Source organism: Orcinus orca, chromosome 11 (genome assembly GCF_937001465.1).
Source record: "Orcinus orca chromosome 11, mOrcOrc1.1, whole genome shotgun sequence".
NCBI classification, from domain to species: Eukaryota; Metazoa; Chordata; class Mammalia; order Artiodactyla; family Delphinidae; genus Orcinus; species Orcinus orca.
Genome location: NC_064569.1, coordinates 34,643,361 through 34,662,212, shown reverse-complemented (window position 1 = coordinate 34,662,212; position 18,852 = coordinate 34,643,361). Strand labels below are relative to the sequence as shown.

Here is an 18,852-nt window from a genome sequence, read left to right as displayed (position 1 = left end):
TTTTTTTTATGAGTGGGATTGTGTTCCTGTCTTAATGGTTGTTTGGCCTGAGGCTTCGAACCCTGGAGTGTGTAGGCTGTTGAGTAGAGCTGGGCCTTTGTGCTGTGATGAGGACCTCTGGGAGACCTCACTCTGATGAATATTCCCTGGGGTCTGAGGTTCTCTGGTAGTCCAGTGGTTTGGACTTGGAGCTCCCACTACAGGAGCTTCTGCCCGACCCCCAGCTCGTGAATCAAGATCCCGCAAGCCATGCGGGGGTGCAAAATTATCCAGCTATGTTAGAAAAAATATAAAAATAAAAACATATGAAACAACAACTGGAAGGTAAAACAGAACCGCAATAGTAAAAAGGAAGAGGAGGAAAATGAAAAAGTTGAAAAGGCCTTGGCTGTGGAGGGCAGGGCCTAAGCAGGGGTGAGGTTTGGGCATATGCTTAGTACCCACAGGGCTGGAAATGGCAGGGTGGGTTGGGGTGTGGGGGTTGGGGCTTAGGCTCAACGGAGTGGGTTGGGGTGTGGGGGTTGGGGCTTAGGCTCAATGGAACAGAAGAGGCCCAGGTGTGCCCCCCATCCCTGGTCTCAGAGGGTGGGGGACCCCACCAGGGAGGCCAGTAGGCTTCTTGGGCTCAAGTGGGTGGGGAAAATGCCCTCAGCTCCTCTCCTGCTCCTCCTGTCCTGGAGGATCCCTCCCATCTGCCTCTCCTGATCTCCCTGGCTGCCCTCCTACGCTCTCAGGACCCATGTGGCCTGGAGGGGGCTTTGGAGGGTGGGGGACTGGCCTGGGAACTCAACAGGCTCCCCATGCCCAAACACCCTCCACTCCTTTCCTGCTCCTCTGGTCCTGGAGGGACCCTCCTGCCTGCCTCTCCTGTTCTCTCCTGTCCTCCCTTCTATGCCCCCAAGACCAACCCAGGCCAGAGGGGACCTCTGAGGGCGGAGAACCGGGCCCGAGAGCCGGGCAGACTTCCCCAGCTGATTGGGCAAGGGAGATGCTGGGTCTGTTCCCCCCAGTCCGAGCCCCTGAGGGTCCCTCCAGGCATGAGAACCCCTCCCCCCTCTCAGTCATCCCTCAGGGGCACCAGTTCTGTCTGGCCTCCACTTCTCCTCCCTGCTCAGTGCCCCCACGTCCTACCGGTTTGCTTGGGGGTTCTTCCTGTCTCCTTGGGTGTCGGAGTCTCCTACCAGCATCTGGCAGGCACCCTAATTGTGGGGAGATGTGAACTCTGCGTCTTTCCACACTGCCATCTTGACTCCTCAAGCCCTTTTATATTTATTGCAGATACCTTCTCCTACTCCCATAGTGGTAAACACAAATTCAAAGTCTTAACTTACTCAAATGAATAGTCTTTATGGTTAGTATTTTTTGTGTCCTAAAGAGTCCTGTTTTAAAAATAAAAACCAGATCTTGAAGATATTCTGATATATCATCATTTAAAATCCTCATAAAACATGTTTGGGATCTTTCTCCCTCTTTTTTTTTTTTAATTCTTAGAAAAGTATTTGAGAAAGTAGAGCTATTTCTTCTTTAAATGTTTAATCATATTTACTGGTGAAGCCCTTTGAGACTGGATTTTGATTAGAGTTCAATTTTTTTAAAGTTATGTGGCTATTAGGCTTTCTAATTCTTTATGGGTCAGTTTTGATGTATTTTTTTCAGAACTGTTCTAGAAAACATTTCTGAATTTTTTTGCATCAAGCTGTTTATAATGTCTTCTTAATGTTTACAGGATCCTGATATTTGCTATTTTTTCCTTTTTCAATTGATTAATTACTCCAGAATTGAATTTAAAATTTATATATTCTTTTTTTCTAGAGACTTTCTTTTTTCTGTGCTATATACTATATCCAGTGTTTTCATTCCAGTTTGGAATTCTATTTGTTTCTTTCATTATTTCAGCCTGCAAAGAACCACCTATTCTAACTTACTATCAGTTTGACTCCTTCAAGACATAGTGCTAAATCAAATGTGTTGTTTAACTTACTACTAGCCAGTGAGATGTTTGATTTCTTAGCACTCAGGCTGGACAGACTTTGGGAGCTATCTCAGGTAGTGAGATATTGACAGGCCCTGGTAACTAACCATTCAACTTTGTTTCTATGATTTTGACTATTTTAGATACCTTGTAAGTGGAATCATACAGGATTTATATTTTTGTGGCTGGCTTATTTTTAGTTAGCATACTATCCTCAAGGTTCGTCCATGTCAGAGCATGAAATAATTTCCTTTTTTAAGGCTGAATAATCCATTTTATACATATACCACATTTCATTTATACATTTATCTATCAATGGATATTTGGGTTGCTTCCACCCTTTGGCTGTTGTGAATAATGCTGCAATGAACATGGATGTGCAACTATTACTTCAAGACCCTGTTTTTAATTTGTTTGGATATATACTGAGATGTAGAATTGCTGGATCATATGGTAGTTCTATATGTAAATTTTTTAAGTACTTTTATACTGTTACCCATAGCGGTTGCACCATTTTATAATCTTACCAACAGTTCACAAAGGTTCCAATTTCTCCATATCCTCATTGACACTTATTTTCTGTTTTTTTTTTAAATAGTTGCCATCCTAATGGGTGTGAAATTATATCTGTTTGTAGTTTTGATTTGCATTTCTCTAATGATAAGTGATGTTGAGCATCTTTTTTTATATGCTTGTTGTCCATTTTTATATTCTCTTTGGTAAAATGTCTATTCAAGTCCTTTTACCATTTAAGAAATCAGGTTATTTTTATTGAGTTGTAAGAGTTTATATATATATATATTCTGTATATTACCTGCTTAACTCCTTATCAGATATGATTTGCAAATATCTTCTCCCATTCAATAGGTTGCATTTTCGCTCTGTGGATTATGTTCTTTAATGCACATACATTTTAAAGTTTATAGTCGTATTTGTCTATTTTTTGCATTTATTGCCTGTGCTTTGGTGTCACATCCAAATCATCATTGCCAAACCAGCTGTCATGAAGCTTTTCCTCTGTTTTCTTTTAGGAGTTTCAAAGTTTTACGTCTTTCTTTTAGATCTTAATCCATTTTGAGTTAATTTTTTTTTTTTTTTTTTGTGATATGCGGCCTCTCACTGTTGTGGCCTCTCCCGTTGCAGAGCACAGGCTCTGGATGCGCAGGCTCAGCGGCCATGGCTCACAGGCCCAGCCACTCTGTGGCATGTGGGATCTTCCCGGACCGGGGCACGAACCCGTGTCCCCTGCATTGGCAGGCAGCCTCTCAACCATTGCGCCACCAGGGAAGCCCTTGAGTTAATTTTTATATATGTTGTAAGATAAGGTCCAGTTTCATTCTTGTATATGGAGATATCTAGTTTTCCAACACCATTCGTTGAGGAGCCTTTTCTTTCCCCATGGAGTGTCCTTGGCACCCTTGTCAAAGATCATTTGACCATATATGTGAGGGTTTATTTCTTGGTTCTTTATTCTGTTCCATTGGTCATGCTATGGACATTCTTATACAAGTGTTTTGTGGACATATATTTTCCGTCTCTTAGGTATGTATCTAGGAGTGTAATTGCAGGGCCGTTGGGTACATGTGTAACTTAACTTAGAAATTGCCAGATAGTTTTCCAAAGTGGCTGTACCAACACTTGGTATTATCAGTCTTTTAAGTTTTAGCCGTTTTGGTAAGGTTGAGTCACTTTTTTTGTCTTTTGGTTGAGTTGTTATTTAAGAACAAATTTGAGGTAACTTTAAGTGCTTCAATATGTGTTCATTTATTTTTTCTCTTCCCACGAGAGTGTAAGCCTTATTAGATGCTGTTTGCTCCTCAGTTTCTAAATGTTTGCTGACATAGAGTAGGTACTCAATGAAAGTTTATTTTGAATGAATGAAGTGGATGAAAAAAATAAAACAAAACATGAATATTTGGCTTCTTTCTGATATATCTGAGATTTGTATTCATCAGATATATCTGGGATCTTCTCCAGGGTCTAATAATTCGTCATGGATATTTTGGTGGTTGAATCACCCTAGGAAAAATATGGCAGGACAAAGTTTTAGGAATGTATATTCAGTTTGCCAGATTCCCACAATCTCCCACTGAGATAAATTTTAAAACTTAAGAGCATAGTAACATTAAAAGGCAGGATGGTTTTAAGAATTAGAAAAAGTAGTTCAACTGTGGAAACATTGTTCAAGGACTTTTGTTTCTTTTTTTACAACCATAGGATTGCTGCTAATTTTAAGTGAAATGAATTATTTCTGTAATATAGTTTTATATTTTGTCTAATCCTTATAGTACAACTAAATCTTGATTGTTGTGGTATTGATGATTTGCCTTACGAGCTATTCAGGACCTTTTATTTCTTCTTACCTGATGTCTTTGGTCCACTTTTCTGTTCTAAATAGTTTCACTAAACAATTATAAGAGAAAAATAAGAAAGAGAGTAGAGGAATAAATTTAAAGAGAAGGAAAGAGGACAAACACTCATGCTGCCTGTGAATTTTTTTCCATTAGCACAAATAAGAATTTAGAAGTGACTTTTATAAATGCATAGGACTTCAAGTAGTTGCCATAATAATCCCTAAGGTTTCAGCAGTTTTAACACTGTATTTATATATAAAGAAATGTAATAAAAATAATCAGGTATTTCATATAATCAAGTATTATACAATTTATATCAACCTTTGACTTTCTGGGTTTGAAAAGCCGTCTGTTGTTATATGGGTTCATTTTCTGTTGGTGCTCTTCACATGCTGTATAACAAAAAAATATGTTTCTTTTCTGTATTTTATGAAGTTTCATCCTACAAAATACTTCTCTGTAATGAGATTAGATGCAATCAGTGGCTTGAGGACCTAATTTACCTACTGAAAAAAACATAAGTTCTCCTTGATTTGTTTTTATTTTCTGCCCAGTGGTTAATATATATTTTGAATAGTCATAGCTGTTAAAATAAGACTTACATACAGTTTTGTTAGTGCAATCTATGAAAATGTGAACATTATATTACTGTGAGTAGTAATGCTATGATAATATGGTATAACACTTTAAAATAATTTCTTTTTGTCCTTTTATTTCATATTGGAAGCAGGTGTGTAAGTATTCAATATTTTTGGTTATTCTATTCTGTGCAGTATTTTGAATCACCTCCAACTTAATGACTCCACATTGTTGTATTCTTCCCCCACCAGAAAGTCAAATAAAGAAAACCACTTTACCCTTTCATAACTACAGCGACATGAATGAAGATCTTAATATAAAGGAGGAAATGGTTTTAGGAGACTCTTCAAAAAATACATCATTGAAAGATGAAAGAAGTCAATTACATTCCAGGAAAAAACGTTTTTTATCGTATCCAAGATATGTGGAAGTTATGGTTACAGCTGATGCTAAAATGGTTCATCATCATGGACAGAATTTGCAGCACTACGTACTAACTCTAATGTCAATTGTAAGTAAACTTAACGGGTCCTTTGTATTTCCTAAAATGTTTAACATAATATTTTTTCACATTTAATTAAAATGTTTTCCCGAACTTTAGATGTAAGCAAATTGTCTATATTTAAGCCAAAAATATTTCCTTGAAATTTAGTTTAAATAGATGTATATAGCAAGTATCCCATTCTGTTACTTGGACAGTTTTCTAAAAAATCTAAAATCTTTGAAACAAGCCACTTACAGAAATTGCTTGAATCTTTACTTCATCACATGAATGGCTTCTGCCCCCTAGTGACAGGGAAGATCTTAGTAGAACTGATCTTTTGCCCTTTGAATCTGAATTTTTAAACCTTATCTTATTTCTGCACAGAAGGAGGGGTTACTAATTTTACTACTACTGCATTCGCCAAATCAAATTGGGGCACATGATATTTTAAGTTATAAAAGTATTATGGCAATAAAAGGATAACCTGTTACTAATAGAGCTGCTTTAGCAAATTTGGGGTGTAAGATCACAGTAGTTATAAGAGCTTTTGAGCTGATGTTAATATCTCTTTGAGCAACGGTGGTGCCAGTATCGTTAGAACAGAATTCTAGTGCCAGTAAAGAACACCGGTTCTGTGTTAGTGGTAGCACACTATGTCCTATATACATGCACGTATATAGGCACCCATATACATATATACACACATATATCTACTGTCTGGGACATTGCTGGATTAAGTCCTGCTGTTTTGAAGTAATTACTAAAAGTACCTCTTTCATCTCAGGAGTATCTTGGTTTAGTTGATGAATTATATGGTCCCCTATTTATACACATCCAGGATATTGGAACATATCTCATGGCTAGAAGTATCTCTATTCACAGGTAGGGAATTCAGGCCTACTTGGTGGATAAAACTTGACCAGGACACATATATAGGCTATTATAAATTTCCTTTAACAAGAACTCGCCAGTTAAGTTCATTGTGACTTAAAGATCCTAAGACTTTGTTATTTTCCTTACGTATAATATTTTATCTTAAATTCTTATAAGTGCTAAGAATACATGATCTCTGCTGCCTAAACACAGTATCTGGTATGAAATGGGCACTCATTAGTTAGTTAAAGAATGAGTAAATAAGTGATTAAAGTGATACTTTTTTCAAAATAAATGACATTGTAACAGACAAAAACCAGAGATGATCCAAAATGATTTTCCTAAATTTGTACAGTATAGATGTCTTTTGTTTACTTGAGTTGAATTTTTAAAATGACAACAGAGCTATACATACAGATTTATTCTGATGACTTTTTAACTTCCGAATCTGAAGTAGTTATCTAGATGTATAATTATCTAGATATGGGTGTGGCATGCTCATTATGAAGGGATTCTAATGAGAACATTGACATGGAGGATGTTGATTGATATGTAGGAAATTATATCAATTATATGGAACAGTGTGGGATAAGCTTGGCAATTTTAAATGGTTAAAGCAGATACTCATTAAGAAAACTGGGGAGGGGATAGAGATACTGAAGGAAAATATTAGATTTTATAAATGCAACAGGTTTTGTAGCATGTTAAGTGACAACTCCCATATCAGTGCTTTGGAAGTAATGACTAGAAGAAGTCAAGGAACTCAAGAGTAATTTTCAAATAGCTCTCAAATACAGTTTTGGTGATGATGCCATCCTCTGAAAAGTTTTGTCATCTGTATTTTACATAAAAATCAATGTAATCACTGTTTAGAAGATATTGTGATGTACCTTGTGTCCATGGGAGTTTTAAAGCCAGAGTTCATCAAGGACAAAGCCGACATTCTGACTTCATGGAAAGTAAATCTGCTTCTGAGATTGCTTGAAACAGAAGACCAGTGCATGCACATACCATTTCCTAGATTTTTAGTCCCACTAGGAGAGCCAAATTCAGTTTAGACGAGATGTTTGTAGATGTAGTCAGTTGGTTTGTGTTAAGCTTTCATTCACAGGGAGATACTGCCACAGGTTGAGGAATAGGGGAACATTCCAAATACAGATGGGGCAGGAGGAAAATTTCAGGAGGGTAAATCTCTCTTTTGAGGTAGTCTTGGTTTTATATATACTTTCTTTCCTCCTCAGAGGCCAAATTTCAGATGACTTCAAATTACCTGGGGTTTTTGCTCTCTTTATTCTTTTTCTCTTCTGTTGAATGTTTAGATAAGGATGCAGGAAAATCAGCAGACTTTCTGTCAGGTTCTGGACAGTTATTGTTATTTTATTAGTGAAAAAAAGAGGTCATAGCTATATTTGTAGATGTAAACCATGTTAAAGGTGAATGGAAACTTGGAGAAAGAGTTGACAGACTCTTGTTTTGCCTGGGACTTTCTTAGTTTTAGTATTAAAAGTCTCATGTCTCTGGAAATCCCTTAGTCCTGAGCAAACTGGGACAGTTGGTCACACTACACAGAGATAGTCAAATCTAATCCAATTTGTTTTATCTCCACTTGTGAAGTCCATTTCCAAAATTGCTCTAAAGAAGTAAGAGGAATACTATCTCCACATAAATGTCCCCAGATGTTTCCAGTTGAAGAAGAAGGCATTCAAGTTTTGCATATTTTGTCCTAATTTTTTTTTTTTTTTTTTTTTTTTTGCGGTATGCGGGCCTCTCACTGTTGTGGCCTCTCCCGTTGCGGAGCACAGGCTCTGGACGCGCAGGCTCAGCGGCCATGGCTCACGGGCCCGGCCGGGCCTCTCCCGTTGCGGAGCACAGGCTCTGGACGCGCAGGCTCAGCGGCCATGGCTCACGGGCCCAGCCGCTCCGCGGCATGTGGGATCTTCCCGGACTGGGGCACAAACCCGTGTCCCCTGCATTGGCAGGCGGACTCTCAACTACTGCACCACCAGGGAAGCCCTTTGTCCTAATTTTTAAAAAGGCATTAACTGCATTTCAAGCACACACTCGAGATATTGGTAATGTTTTTTGGTCATAGTAATTTAGGAAAAAGACATGAATATGTGATTTGGACTTGGAATATGATTCAGAGCCATTTAAAGAAAAGTTCAAAGTGATGAAAGAGTTTCTGTGTTGAGCTCCAGATATAGTGGGGGAAACTGCTGAATGCTTTCAGCATTGAGCAGATCGATTATATACATAATTTAGAAAGAGGATTATCTACACTTACTCATCCTGTACAAAGTAAACAATTATGCTCTCTTCTCAAACTTTTCCTTTGCTTTCAACAGTTTAAAAATATCTGAGTGCAGTGATATAGAAATAGTGTGTGTGATTTAATTCACCTTTTAGAGTGCTTTACTCATGTTGCAAAAATAACTTAGTGATCTCTCTTCAAAGAGTTTCTGGAAATAACATTAAAATTAGCTGGGAAGAGCACATATGTGGTGTATAGTATATCTAATGAAAAAAGTGTGTGTTAAATGAGCAAAGATGTTCAATTATTTGCTATTCCAAAAATTTTATCCTTAGAAAATTTGGGTGACATGATCAGGTTAAAATGTAATTTTACATGCATTATTATTTTTTCAACAGATTTATTTTGATATGCAATGACTTACTGTTTAATTAATCTTGGAAATACTTACTGTGTCAGAAAACTCTACATTCCTTTGGGTTTACAAAGGTTTGACTTGATGCTATTCACCTTGCTACAGATTTAATAATGTAAATTTCAAGAGCATCATTTGATTCTCAGGAATTAGCCCTATTTATTAAAACACAATTGCTATTAGAGACACTTATCAACTAGAAAGCCTAACCTACATTACACTGACTTAATATCATTGCTTTCAATTCTTTGAGTTGCTTTTACTGATGTTATTTAGGATGGGGAAAATTTTCGAACACACTAAAATAAAAACTAATGATTTATTTTCGTACTTTATGTTCAACCATTTATGTTACCTTTCCCTTCAACTCAGTGCTCTACCTGTTCCTAATTCTTCGTACATATTTACTTTGTGCATATGCAGAATGTCATTTTCTAACTTAAAAACGAAAACATCTTTCTGATAAGAGTAATGGTCTCTGTAAGCAAAATGTGTTCACTTTGTTAAAATCAGTTCTTTACAGATGACTTTGAAGGTGAAGGTGGTCAGAGGGTACAAATATACAGTTATAAGGTAAATTACTCCTGGGGATGTAATGTACAGCATGGTGACTACAGTTAACAATGCTGTATTGTATATTTGAAAGTTGCTAAGAGAGTAGATCTGAAAAGTTCATATCATAACAAAAAAAATTGCAACTATGCATGGTGATAGATGTTAACCAAACTTATTGTAGTGGTTATTTTGCAATATGTACATAAATCATTGTACACCTAAAACTAATACAATGATATATGTCAATTATCTTAATTTTAAAAAATGGCTAAAATAATAAAGAAGGTGGTCTCTAAACATGCCATGTATGAACATTTGCTGAAGCACTATTTGGAAATTATTTCAAAATAGTTGGTCAGTTACTAGCGACATAATTTGGTTCATGCTTTGCATGAACTTTATTTTGCCTAGGATTTTCTTAAACTATTTAAACAATTCATACCATTTCTTTTCCTTTTGCTAATTATCTATGAATTAATGTTTACTATTTTATGAGACCTACTATAAAGCAATATGAATTCTATATGCCAGGGAAACAAATACTTAAAGAATAAAAGATTGGGGGATTGGTTCAAGATGGAAGAGTAGAAGGACATGCACTCACTCCCTCTTGCGGGAGCACCAGAATCACAACTAACTGCTGAACAATCATCGACAGGAAGACACTGGAACTCACCAAAAGAGGTACCCCACATCCAAAGACAAAGGAGAAGCCACAATGAGCTGGTAAGAGGGGCGCAATCAAAATAAAACTGCTGGGTGGGTGACTGACAAACTGGAGAACACTTAATACCACAGAAGTCCACCAACTGGAGTGAAGGCTCTAAGCCCCATGTCAGGCTTCCCAACCTGGGGGTCCGGAAATGGGAGAAGAATTCCTAGAGAATCAGACTTTGAAGGCTAGCAGGATTTGACTGCAGGACTTCGACAGGACTGGGGGAAACAGAGGCTCCACTCTTGGAGGGCACACACAAAGTAGTGTGAGCATCGGGACCCAGGGGAAGGAGCAGTGACCCCATAGGAGACTGAACAAGACCTACCTGCTCTTGTTGGAGGGTCTCCTGCAGAGGCGTGGGGGTGGCTGTGGCTCACTGTGAGAACAAGGACACTGGCAGCAGAAGTTCTGGGAAGTACTTCTTGGCATGAACCCTCCCAGAGTCCACCATTAGCCCCACCAAAGAGCTGGGTAGGCTCCAGTGTTGGGTTTCCTCAGGCCAAACCAACAGGGAGGGAACCCAGCCCCACCCATCAGCAGACAAGCAGATTAAACTTTTACTGAGCTCTGCCCACCAGAGAAACAGCCAGCTCCACCCACCACCAGTCCCTCCCATCAGGAAACTTGCACAAGCCTCTTAGATAGCCTCATCCACCAGAGGGCAGACAGCAGAAGCAAGAAGAACTACAATCCTGCAGCCTCTGGAACAAAAAACACATTCACAAAAAGATAGACAACATGAAAAGGCAGAGGACTATGTACCAGTCAAAGGAACAAGATAAAACCCCAGAAGAACAACTAAATGAAGTGGAGATAGGCAACCTTGCAGAAAAAGAATTCAGAATAATGATAGTGAAGATGATCCAGGACCTCGGAAAAAGAATGGAGGCAAAGCTTGAGAAGATGCAAGAAATGTTTAGCAAAAACCTAGAAGAATTAAAGAACAAACACCTAGAAGAATTAAAGAACAAACAAACAGAGATGAACAATACAATAACTGAAATGAAAACTACACTAGAGGGAATCAATAGCAGAATAACTGAGGCAGAAGAATGGAGAAGTGACCTGAAAGGCAAAATGGTGGAATTCACTGCCATGGAACAGAATAAGGAAAAAAGAATGAAAAGAAATGAAGAAAGCCTAAGAGACCTTTGGGACAACATTAAACGCAACAACATTCGCATTATAGGGGTCCCAGAAGGAGAAGAGAGAGAGAAAGGACCTGAGCAAATATTTAAAGAGATTATAGTTGAAAACTTCCCTAACATGGGAAAGGAAATAGCCACCAAAGTCCAGGAAGTGCAGAGAGTCCCAGGCAGGATAAACCCAAGGAGAAACACGTGGAGACACATAGTAATCAAATTGACAAAAATTAAAGACGAAGAAAAATTATTCAAAGCAACAAGGGAAAAATGACAAATAACATACAAGGGAACCCCTATAAAATCAACAGCTGATTTCTCAGCAGAAACTCTACAAGCCAGAAGGGAGTGGCATGTTATATTTAAAATGATGAAAGGGAAGAACCTACAACCAAGGTTACTCTACCCGGCAATGACCTCATTCAGATTCGACAGAGAAATAAAAAGCTTTACAGACAAGCAAAACCTAAGAGAATTCAGCACCACCAAACCAGCTCTACAACAAATGCTAAAGGAACTTCTCTAAGTGGGAAACACAAGAGATGAAAAGGACCTGCAAAAACAAACCCATAACAATTAAGAAAATGGTCATAGGAACATACATGTCGATAATTACCTTAAACGTGAATGGATTAAATGCTCCAACCAAAAGACACAGTCTCGCTGAATGGATACAAAAACAAGACCCATATATATGCTGTCTACAAGAGACCCACTATAGACCTAGGGACGCGTACAGACTGAAAGTGAGGGGATGGAAAAACACATTCTGTGCAAATGGAAATCAAAAGAAAGCTGGAGTAGCAATACTCATATCAGATAAAATCGAGTTTAAAATAAAGAATGTTACAAGAGACAAGGAAGGACACTACATAATGATCAAGGGATCAATCCAAGAAGAAGATATAACAATTATAGATATATATGCACCCAACATAGGAGCACTTCAATACATAAGGCAAGTGCTAACAGCTATAAAAGAGGAAATCAACAGTAACACAGTAATAGTGGGGGACTTTAACACCTCACTTACACCAATGGACAGATCATCCAAACAGAGAATTAATAAGGAAACACAAGCTTTAAATGACACAATAGATCAGCTAGATGTAATTGATATTTATAGGACATGCCATCCAAAAACAGCAGATTACACTTTTTTTCAAGTGCACATGGAACATTCTCCAGGATAGATCACATCTTGGATCACAAATAAAACCTTAGTAAATTAAGAAAATTGAAATCATATCAAGCATCTTTTCTGACCACAACACTATGAGATTAGAAATGAATTACAGGGAAAAAAACGTAAAAAAACATAAAGACATGGAGGCTAAACAATACGTTACTAAATACCCAAGCTCACTGAAGAAATCAAAGAGGAAATCAGAAAATACCTGGAGACAAATTACAATGGAAACATGATGGTCCAAAATCTGTGGATGCAGCAAAAACAGTTCTAAGAGGGAAGTTTATAGCAATACAAGCCTACCTTAAGAAACAAGAAAAATCTCAAACAATCTAACCTTACACCTAAAGGAACTAGAGAAAGAAGAACAAACAAAACCCAAAGTTAGCTGAAGGAAAGAAATCATAAAGATCAGAGCAGAAATAAATGAAATAGAAACAAAGAAAACAATAGATCAATAAAATTAAAAGCTTGTTCTTGGAGAAGATAAACAAAACTGATAAACCATTAGCCAGACTCATCAAGAAAAAGAGGGAGAGGACTCAAATCAGTAAAATTAGAAATGAAAAAGGAGAAGTTATAACAGAAACTGCAGTAATACACACCATCCTGAGACTACTACAAGCAACTCTATGCCAATAAAATGGACAACCTGGAAGAAATGGACAAATTCTTACAGCAGTATAACCTTCCAAGACTGAACCAGGAAGAAATAGAAAATATGAACAGACCAATCACCAGTAATGAAATTGAAACTGTGATTAAAAATCTTCCAACAAACAAAAGTCAAGGACCAGTTGACTTCACAGGTGACTTCTATCAAACATTTAGAGAAGAGCAAATACCCATGCTTCTCAAACTCTTCCAAAAAATTGAAGAGGAAGGAACACTCCCAACTCATTCCGTGAGGCCACCATCACCCTGATACCAAAACTAGAGAAGAATACTACAAAAAAAGAAAATTACAGACCAATATCACTGATGAATATAGATGCAAAAATCCTCAACAAAATCCTAGGAGACAGAATCCAACAACACATTAAAAGGATCATACACCGTGATCAAGTGGGATTTATCCGAGGGATGCAAGGATTCTTCAATATACACAAATCAATCACTGTGATACACCATATTAACAAATTGAAGAATAAAACCATATGATCATCTCAATAGATGCAGAAAGAGCTTTTGACAAAATTCAACACCCATTTATGATAAAAACTCTCCAGAAAGTGGTCATAGAGGGAATCTACCTCAACATAAAGGCCATATATGACAAACCCACAGCAGATATCATTCTCAGTGGTGAAAAACTGAAAGTATTTCCTCGAAGATCAGTAACAAGACAAAGGTGCCCACTCTCACCACTCTTATTCAACATAGTTTTGGAAGTTTTACCACGGCAATCAGAGAAGAAAAAGAAATAAAAGGAATACAAATTGGAAAAGAAGTAAAACTGTCACTGTTTGCAGATGACATGATACTATACATAGAGAATCCTAAAGATGCCACCAGAAAACTCCTAGAGCTAATCAATGAATCTGGTAAAGTTGCAGGATACAGAATTAATGCACAGAAATCTCTTGCATTCCTATACACAAATGGTGAAAAATCTGAAAGAGAAATTAAGGAAACACTCCCATTTACCATTGCAACAAACAGAACAAAATACCTAGGAATAAACCTACCTAAGGAGACAAAAGGCCTGTATGCAGAAAACTATAAGACACTGCTGAAAGAAATTAAAGATGATACAAATAGATGGAGAGAAATACCGTGTTCTTGGATTAGAAGAATCAATATTGTGAAAATGACTATACTACCGAAAGCAATCTACAGATTCAATGCAATCCCTATCAAACTACCAATGGCAATTTTTACGGAACTAGAACAAAAAATCTTAAAATTTGTATGGAGACACAAAAGACCCCGAATAGCCAAAGAAGTCTTGAGGGAAAAAACCGGAGCTGGCGGAATCAGACTCCCTGACTTCAGACTATACTACAAAGCTACAGTAATCAAGACAATATGGTAATGGCACAAAAACAGAAGTATAGGTTAATGGAACAGGATAGAAAGCCCAGAGATAAACCCACGCACCTGTGGTCAACTAATTTATGACAAAGCAGGCAAGGATGGAGAAATGACAGTCTCTTCAATAAGTGGTGCTGGGAAAACCAGACAGTTACATGTAAAAGAATGAAATTAGAACACTCCCTAACACCATACACAAAAATAAACTCAAAATGGATTAGAGAACTAAATGTAAGAGTGGATAGTATAAAACTCTTAGAGGAAAACATAGGAAGGACACACTCTTTGACATAAATCACAGCAAGATCTCTTTTTGATCCACCAACTAGAGTAATGGAAATAAAAGCAAAAATAATCAAATGGGATCTAATGATACTTAAAAACTTTTACAGGGCTTCCCTGGTGGCGCAGTGGTTGAGAGTCCGCCTGCCGATGCAGGGGACACACGTTTGTGCCCCGGTCTGGGAGGATCCCACATGCCGCGGAGCAGCTAGGCCCACGAGCCGTGGTTGCTGGGCCTGCGCGTCCGGAGCCTGTGCTCCGCAGCGGGAGAGGCCGCAACAGTGAGAGGCCCGTGTACCACAAAAAACAAAAAACAAAAAACAAAACACAAAACAAACAAAAAAATGGGCAGAAGACCTAAATGGACATTTCTCCAAAGAAGACATACAGATGGCCAAGAAGCACATGAAACCCTCTCAACATCACTAATTGTTAGAGAAATACAAATCAAAACTACGGGGAGTTATCACCTCACACCAGTTAGAATGGGCATCATCAGAAAATCTACAAACAACAAATGCTGGAGAGGGTGTGGAGAAAAGGGAACCCTCTTGCACTGTTGGTGAGAATGTAAATTGATACAGCCACTATGGAGAACAGTATGGAGGTTCCTTAAAAAACTAAAAATAGAATTATCATATGACCCAGCAATCCCACTACTGGGCATATACCCAGAAAAAAACATAATTCAAAAAGACACATGCACCCCAATGTTCATTGCAGCACTATGACAATAGCCAGGTCATGGAAGGAACCTAAGTGTCCATTCACAGATGAATGGATAAAGAAGATGTGATACATGTGTACAATGGAATATTACTCAGCCATAAAAAGGAATGAAACTGGGTCATTTGTAGAGATGTGGATGGATCTAGAGACTATCATACAGAGTGAAGTAAGTCAGAAAGAGAAAAACAAATATCGTACATTAACTCATATATGTGGAACCTAGAAAAATGGTACAGATGAACCAGTTTGCAGGACAGAAATAGAGACACAGATGTAGAGAACGAACGTATGGACATTAAGGGGGAACAGTGGTGGTGGGGGTGGTGGTGGGATAAATTGGGAGGTTGGGATTGACAGGTATACACTAATATGTATAAAATGGATACCTAATAAGAACCTGCTGTATAAAAAAATAAATGAAATAAAAATTTTTAAAAAGATAAAAAAAAAGAATAAAAGATTGAATACATTTTAACTGGATCAATAAAAGTTCTAATATATAGCACTCTAAAGTGGAGTGATTACAGTAAAATTTAACAATATTCCATGATTTTATAAAACAAAAGGTACCTTACAAATCTAATCTAGCAGTTCCTACAGTGTAGTCTGGGATGCAATACTCGTCCTTCGGCATGTTCCATGAAAGGGAAGAGAGGACTTGGCCAAGTAGTTGTGTGAGATGCTGCATGTAATACCTCTCTTGTAGATTTAATATTTATGCATATATGTTAGCCTATTCAAGACTCCATGAAGGCATCTGTTTAATTTTTTTACTCAACTTTTCTCAAACTGTGGAATGATTTTGTTCTTTAAAACCAACGTTCTCACACCCCTTCCCCAACAGCATCTGGTAAATACTAATCCAGCACACCAGGGCACTGTGACGGAGGGTGCTCAGGGCCTCAGTGTAGTTGTGGTATTGATCCAAAAAGTAGATACATCCATTTCTAGAGTTAGACAACGGGCTTGTAACTGATAAGAGCGAGAACTAAAACCCAGGTCTCCTGACTATGTAGGACTTCTGAGGCCATGCTCAAGTGACTATAGCAGGACAGTGTCAGGGGCTAGGGCATGAACCACATCAGGGTTCTGAAATAACTCTTGTACCAAGAGCTAATTAGGAAATACTTAGGGTAGAATGCTGAAGCTCCATAAGATCAGATAAAGTAGTCAGAGCTGAAGCTAGACTGCCTTGGATGGAAATTGTTCTGTTGCTTACCAGCCACCTAACCTTGAGTGCGTTACTTAACTTCTCTGTACCTTAGTTTTCTCATCCGTAAAATGGATACAATAGTTTCTAGCTCATAGGATTTGTTGTGAGAATTACTAAATGAATTAATACATTTAAACTTAGATCACATCACAAACATAGTAAACGTTCAATAAATATTATTTCTAGTTATGTGTTTATGAGGAAGTAGCAAACATGGATACCCTACCATTATGGTGACCTAATATGGGGTGGTAGTTTTAGGAATAAGAGAAGCATGTTGTGCATGCTAACTGGGAAAGCCTCTGAAGTAACAAGTGGGCCTTCTGGTCATTCATCTGCCTGATTCACAATTCAGCTTAATTGAATAGTTATTCAATAAAAGCACCTCTAAATATCCAAATATTATAAAAGGTATGTATGTATAGAGTGTGAGCACATAGATTATAAAGGTCAGTACATAAAACAATAGGAGGTGCATACAATTAAACGAGCAAGATGACCTTGTTTTTATTTTATTTTTTTTTGCGGTACGCGGGCCTCTCACTGTTGTGGCCTCTCCCCCGTTGTGGAGCACAGGCTCTGGACGCGCAGGCTCAGCGGCCATGGCTCACGGGCCCAGCCGCTCCGTGGCATGTGGGATCTTCCCAGACCGGGGCACGAACCCGTGTCCCCTGCATCGGCAGGTGGACTCTCAACCACTGCGCCACCAGGGAAGCCCCCTATATTTATTTTTATGGTGTATTGTGGACACATAAATTGTGGATTGTGACACAGAATGTAGTGAATTTTTTGCTGAATCATCTAGAACAGTATTTTCCAAGCTCTAATGCGTGTTCAGATCACTTGAGGATCTTGTTAAAATATAGATTCTGACTCACCTGTCCAGGGTGGGGCCTGAGATTCCTTATTTCTAATCAGCTCTAGGTGATACAAATGCTGCTGATCAATGAGTGAATCTCAGTAGCAAGATTTAAGATACTGTTTCTCAAACTTGGCTTCACATTGGAATCATTAAAAAGCCAGGGAATGTTAAAAGATGCTGATGCCTGGGTCGCAACCCTTAAGATTCTGATTTAATTGATAAGGGATGTGGCGTGAGCTTAGGGATTTGTGAAAAGCTCCCTAGGAGATTCCAGTGTGCAGCTAAATTGGAGAATTGATGCTCTGGCTCAGACTGGTTTCAATTTACTTTTTGAGAAAAGGTGTTCATTTTAGGCATCTAATCTTATATTTTTTCCTTGTAGGTTGCAGCGATCTACAAGGACTCAAGTATTGGAAATCTTATAAACATAGTAATTGTAAAATTAGTTATAATTCATGATGAACAGGTAAGAAACAGTTCTAAAAGTAGTAATCCTAGCTGTAGTAGGCTCTTAGTGGGAATATATAGAGAGATCATGAAACCCTTATTAGAAATGAGATATTTTTAAAATGTATATTACAAAACTTAATTTGAAAAGGAGTGGGGTTAACTTTTTCTGTTGTGATGGAAACAAAATGGAATGACAACAGAGGAAGTAACAAAAATTAATAAACAATTAAAAAATTTAAGGTTGAAAACATTCAGGTATTCACTTTTATAATCCTACTGTTGAAAGATTTAAAATATAGTAATTTTCAGAAGTTAGCTTTTCAATCCCAAATATTGGAAGGTCTAATTTTTGTGTTTTGATCACAGTGTTTTAAGTATTGCTGAAATATGTTTTAGATATGAGGGAGAGATGATACCACTTCTTCCTTTGCCTGTGAAAATGCTATTTAATGAATTGCATAAACATTGACAGGCTTGGAAGGAAAAAGGCCATGAATGTTTTGACGTAATGTTAAATTGCTGATTTTTTGTGTGTAGGAAGGACCAGTCATCAGTTTTAATGCGGCTACCACGTTACGCAACTTCTGTTTATGGCAGCAAACTCAGAATGTTCTAGATGATGCCCACCCATCCCACCATGATACTGCTGTTCTTATCACTAGGTACAGTTCTAGAAATAACGCTTGCAATGAAATTGTTTACCCTTTATCTCCTGCGTGATCACCAGTACTTCTTCTTACGTTAATTCTTTAT

At 37.9% G+C, this 18,852-nt stretch overlaps 1 protein-coding gene across 1 annotated transcript in view; it reads left to right on the top strand.

The window, feature by feature from the left end:
• ADAMTS20 (ADAM metallopeptidase with thrombospondin type 1 motif 20) overlaps nucleotides 1-18,852 on the top strand; it is a 195,643-nt gene that overhangs the window by 49,331 nt on the left and 127,460 nt on the right. Inside the window, exons 4-6 of the mRNA XM_004274437.3 lie at nucleotides 5,157-5,416; nucleotides 18,032-18,115; nucleotides 18,637-18,761. Of these exons, the coding sequence (XP_004274485.2) occupies nucleotides 5,157-5,416; nucleotides 18,032-18,115; nucleotides 18,637-18,761 (469 nt within the window). The remainder of the gene's footprint in view (nucleotides 1-5,156; nucleotides 5,417-18,031; nucleotides 18,116-18,636; nucleotides 18,762-18,852) is intronic.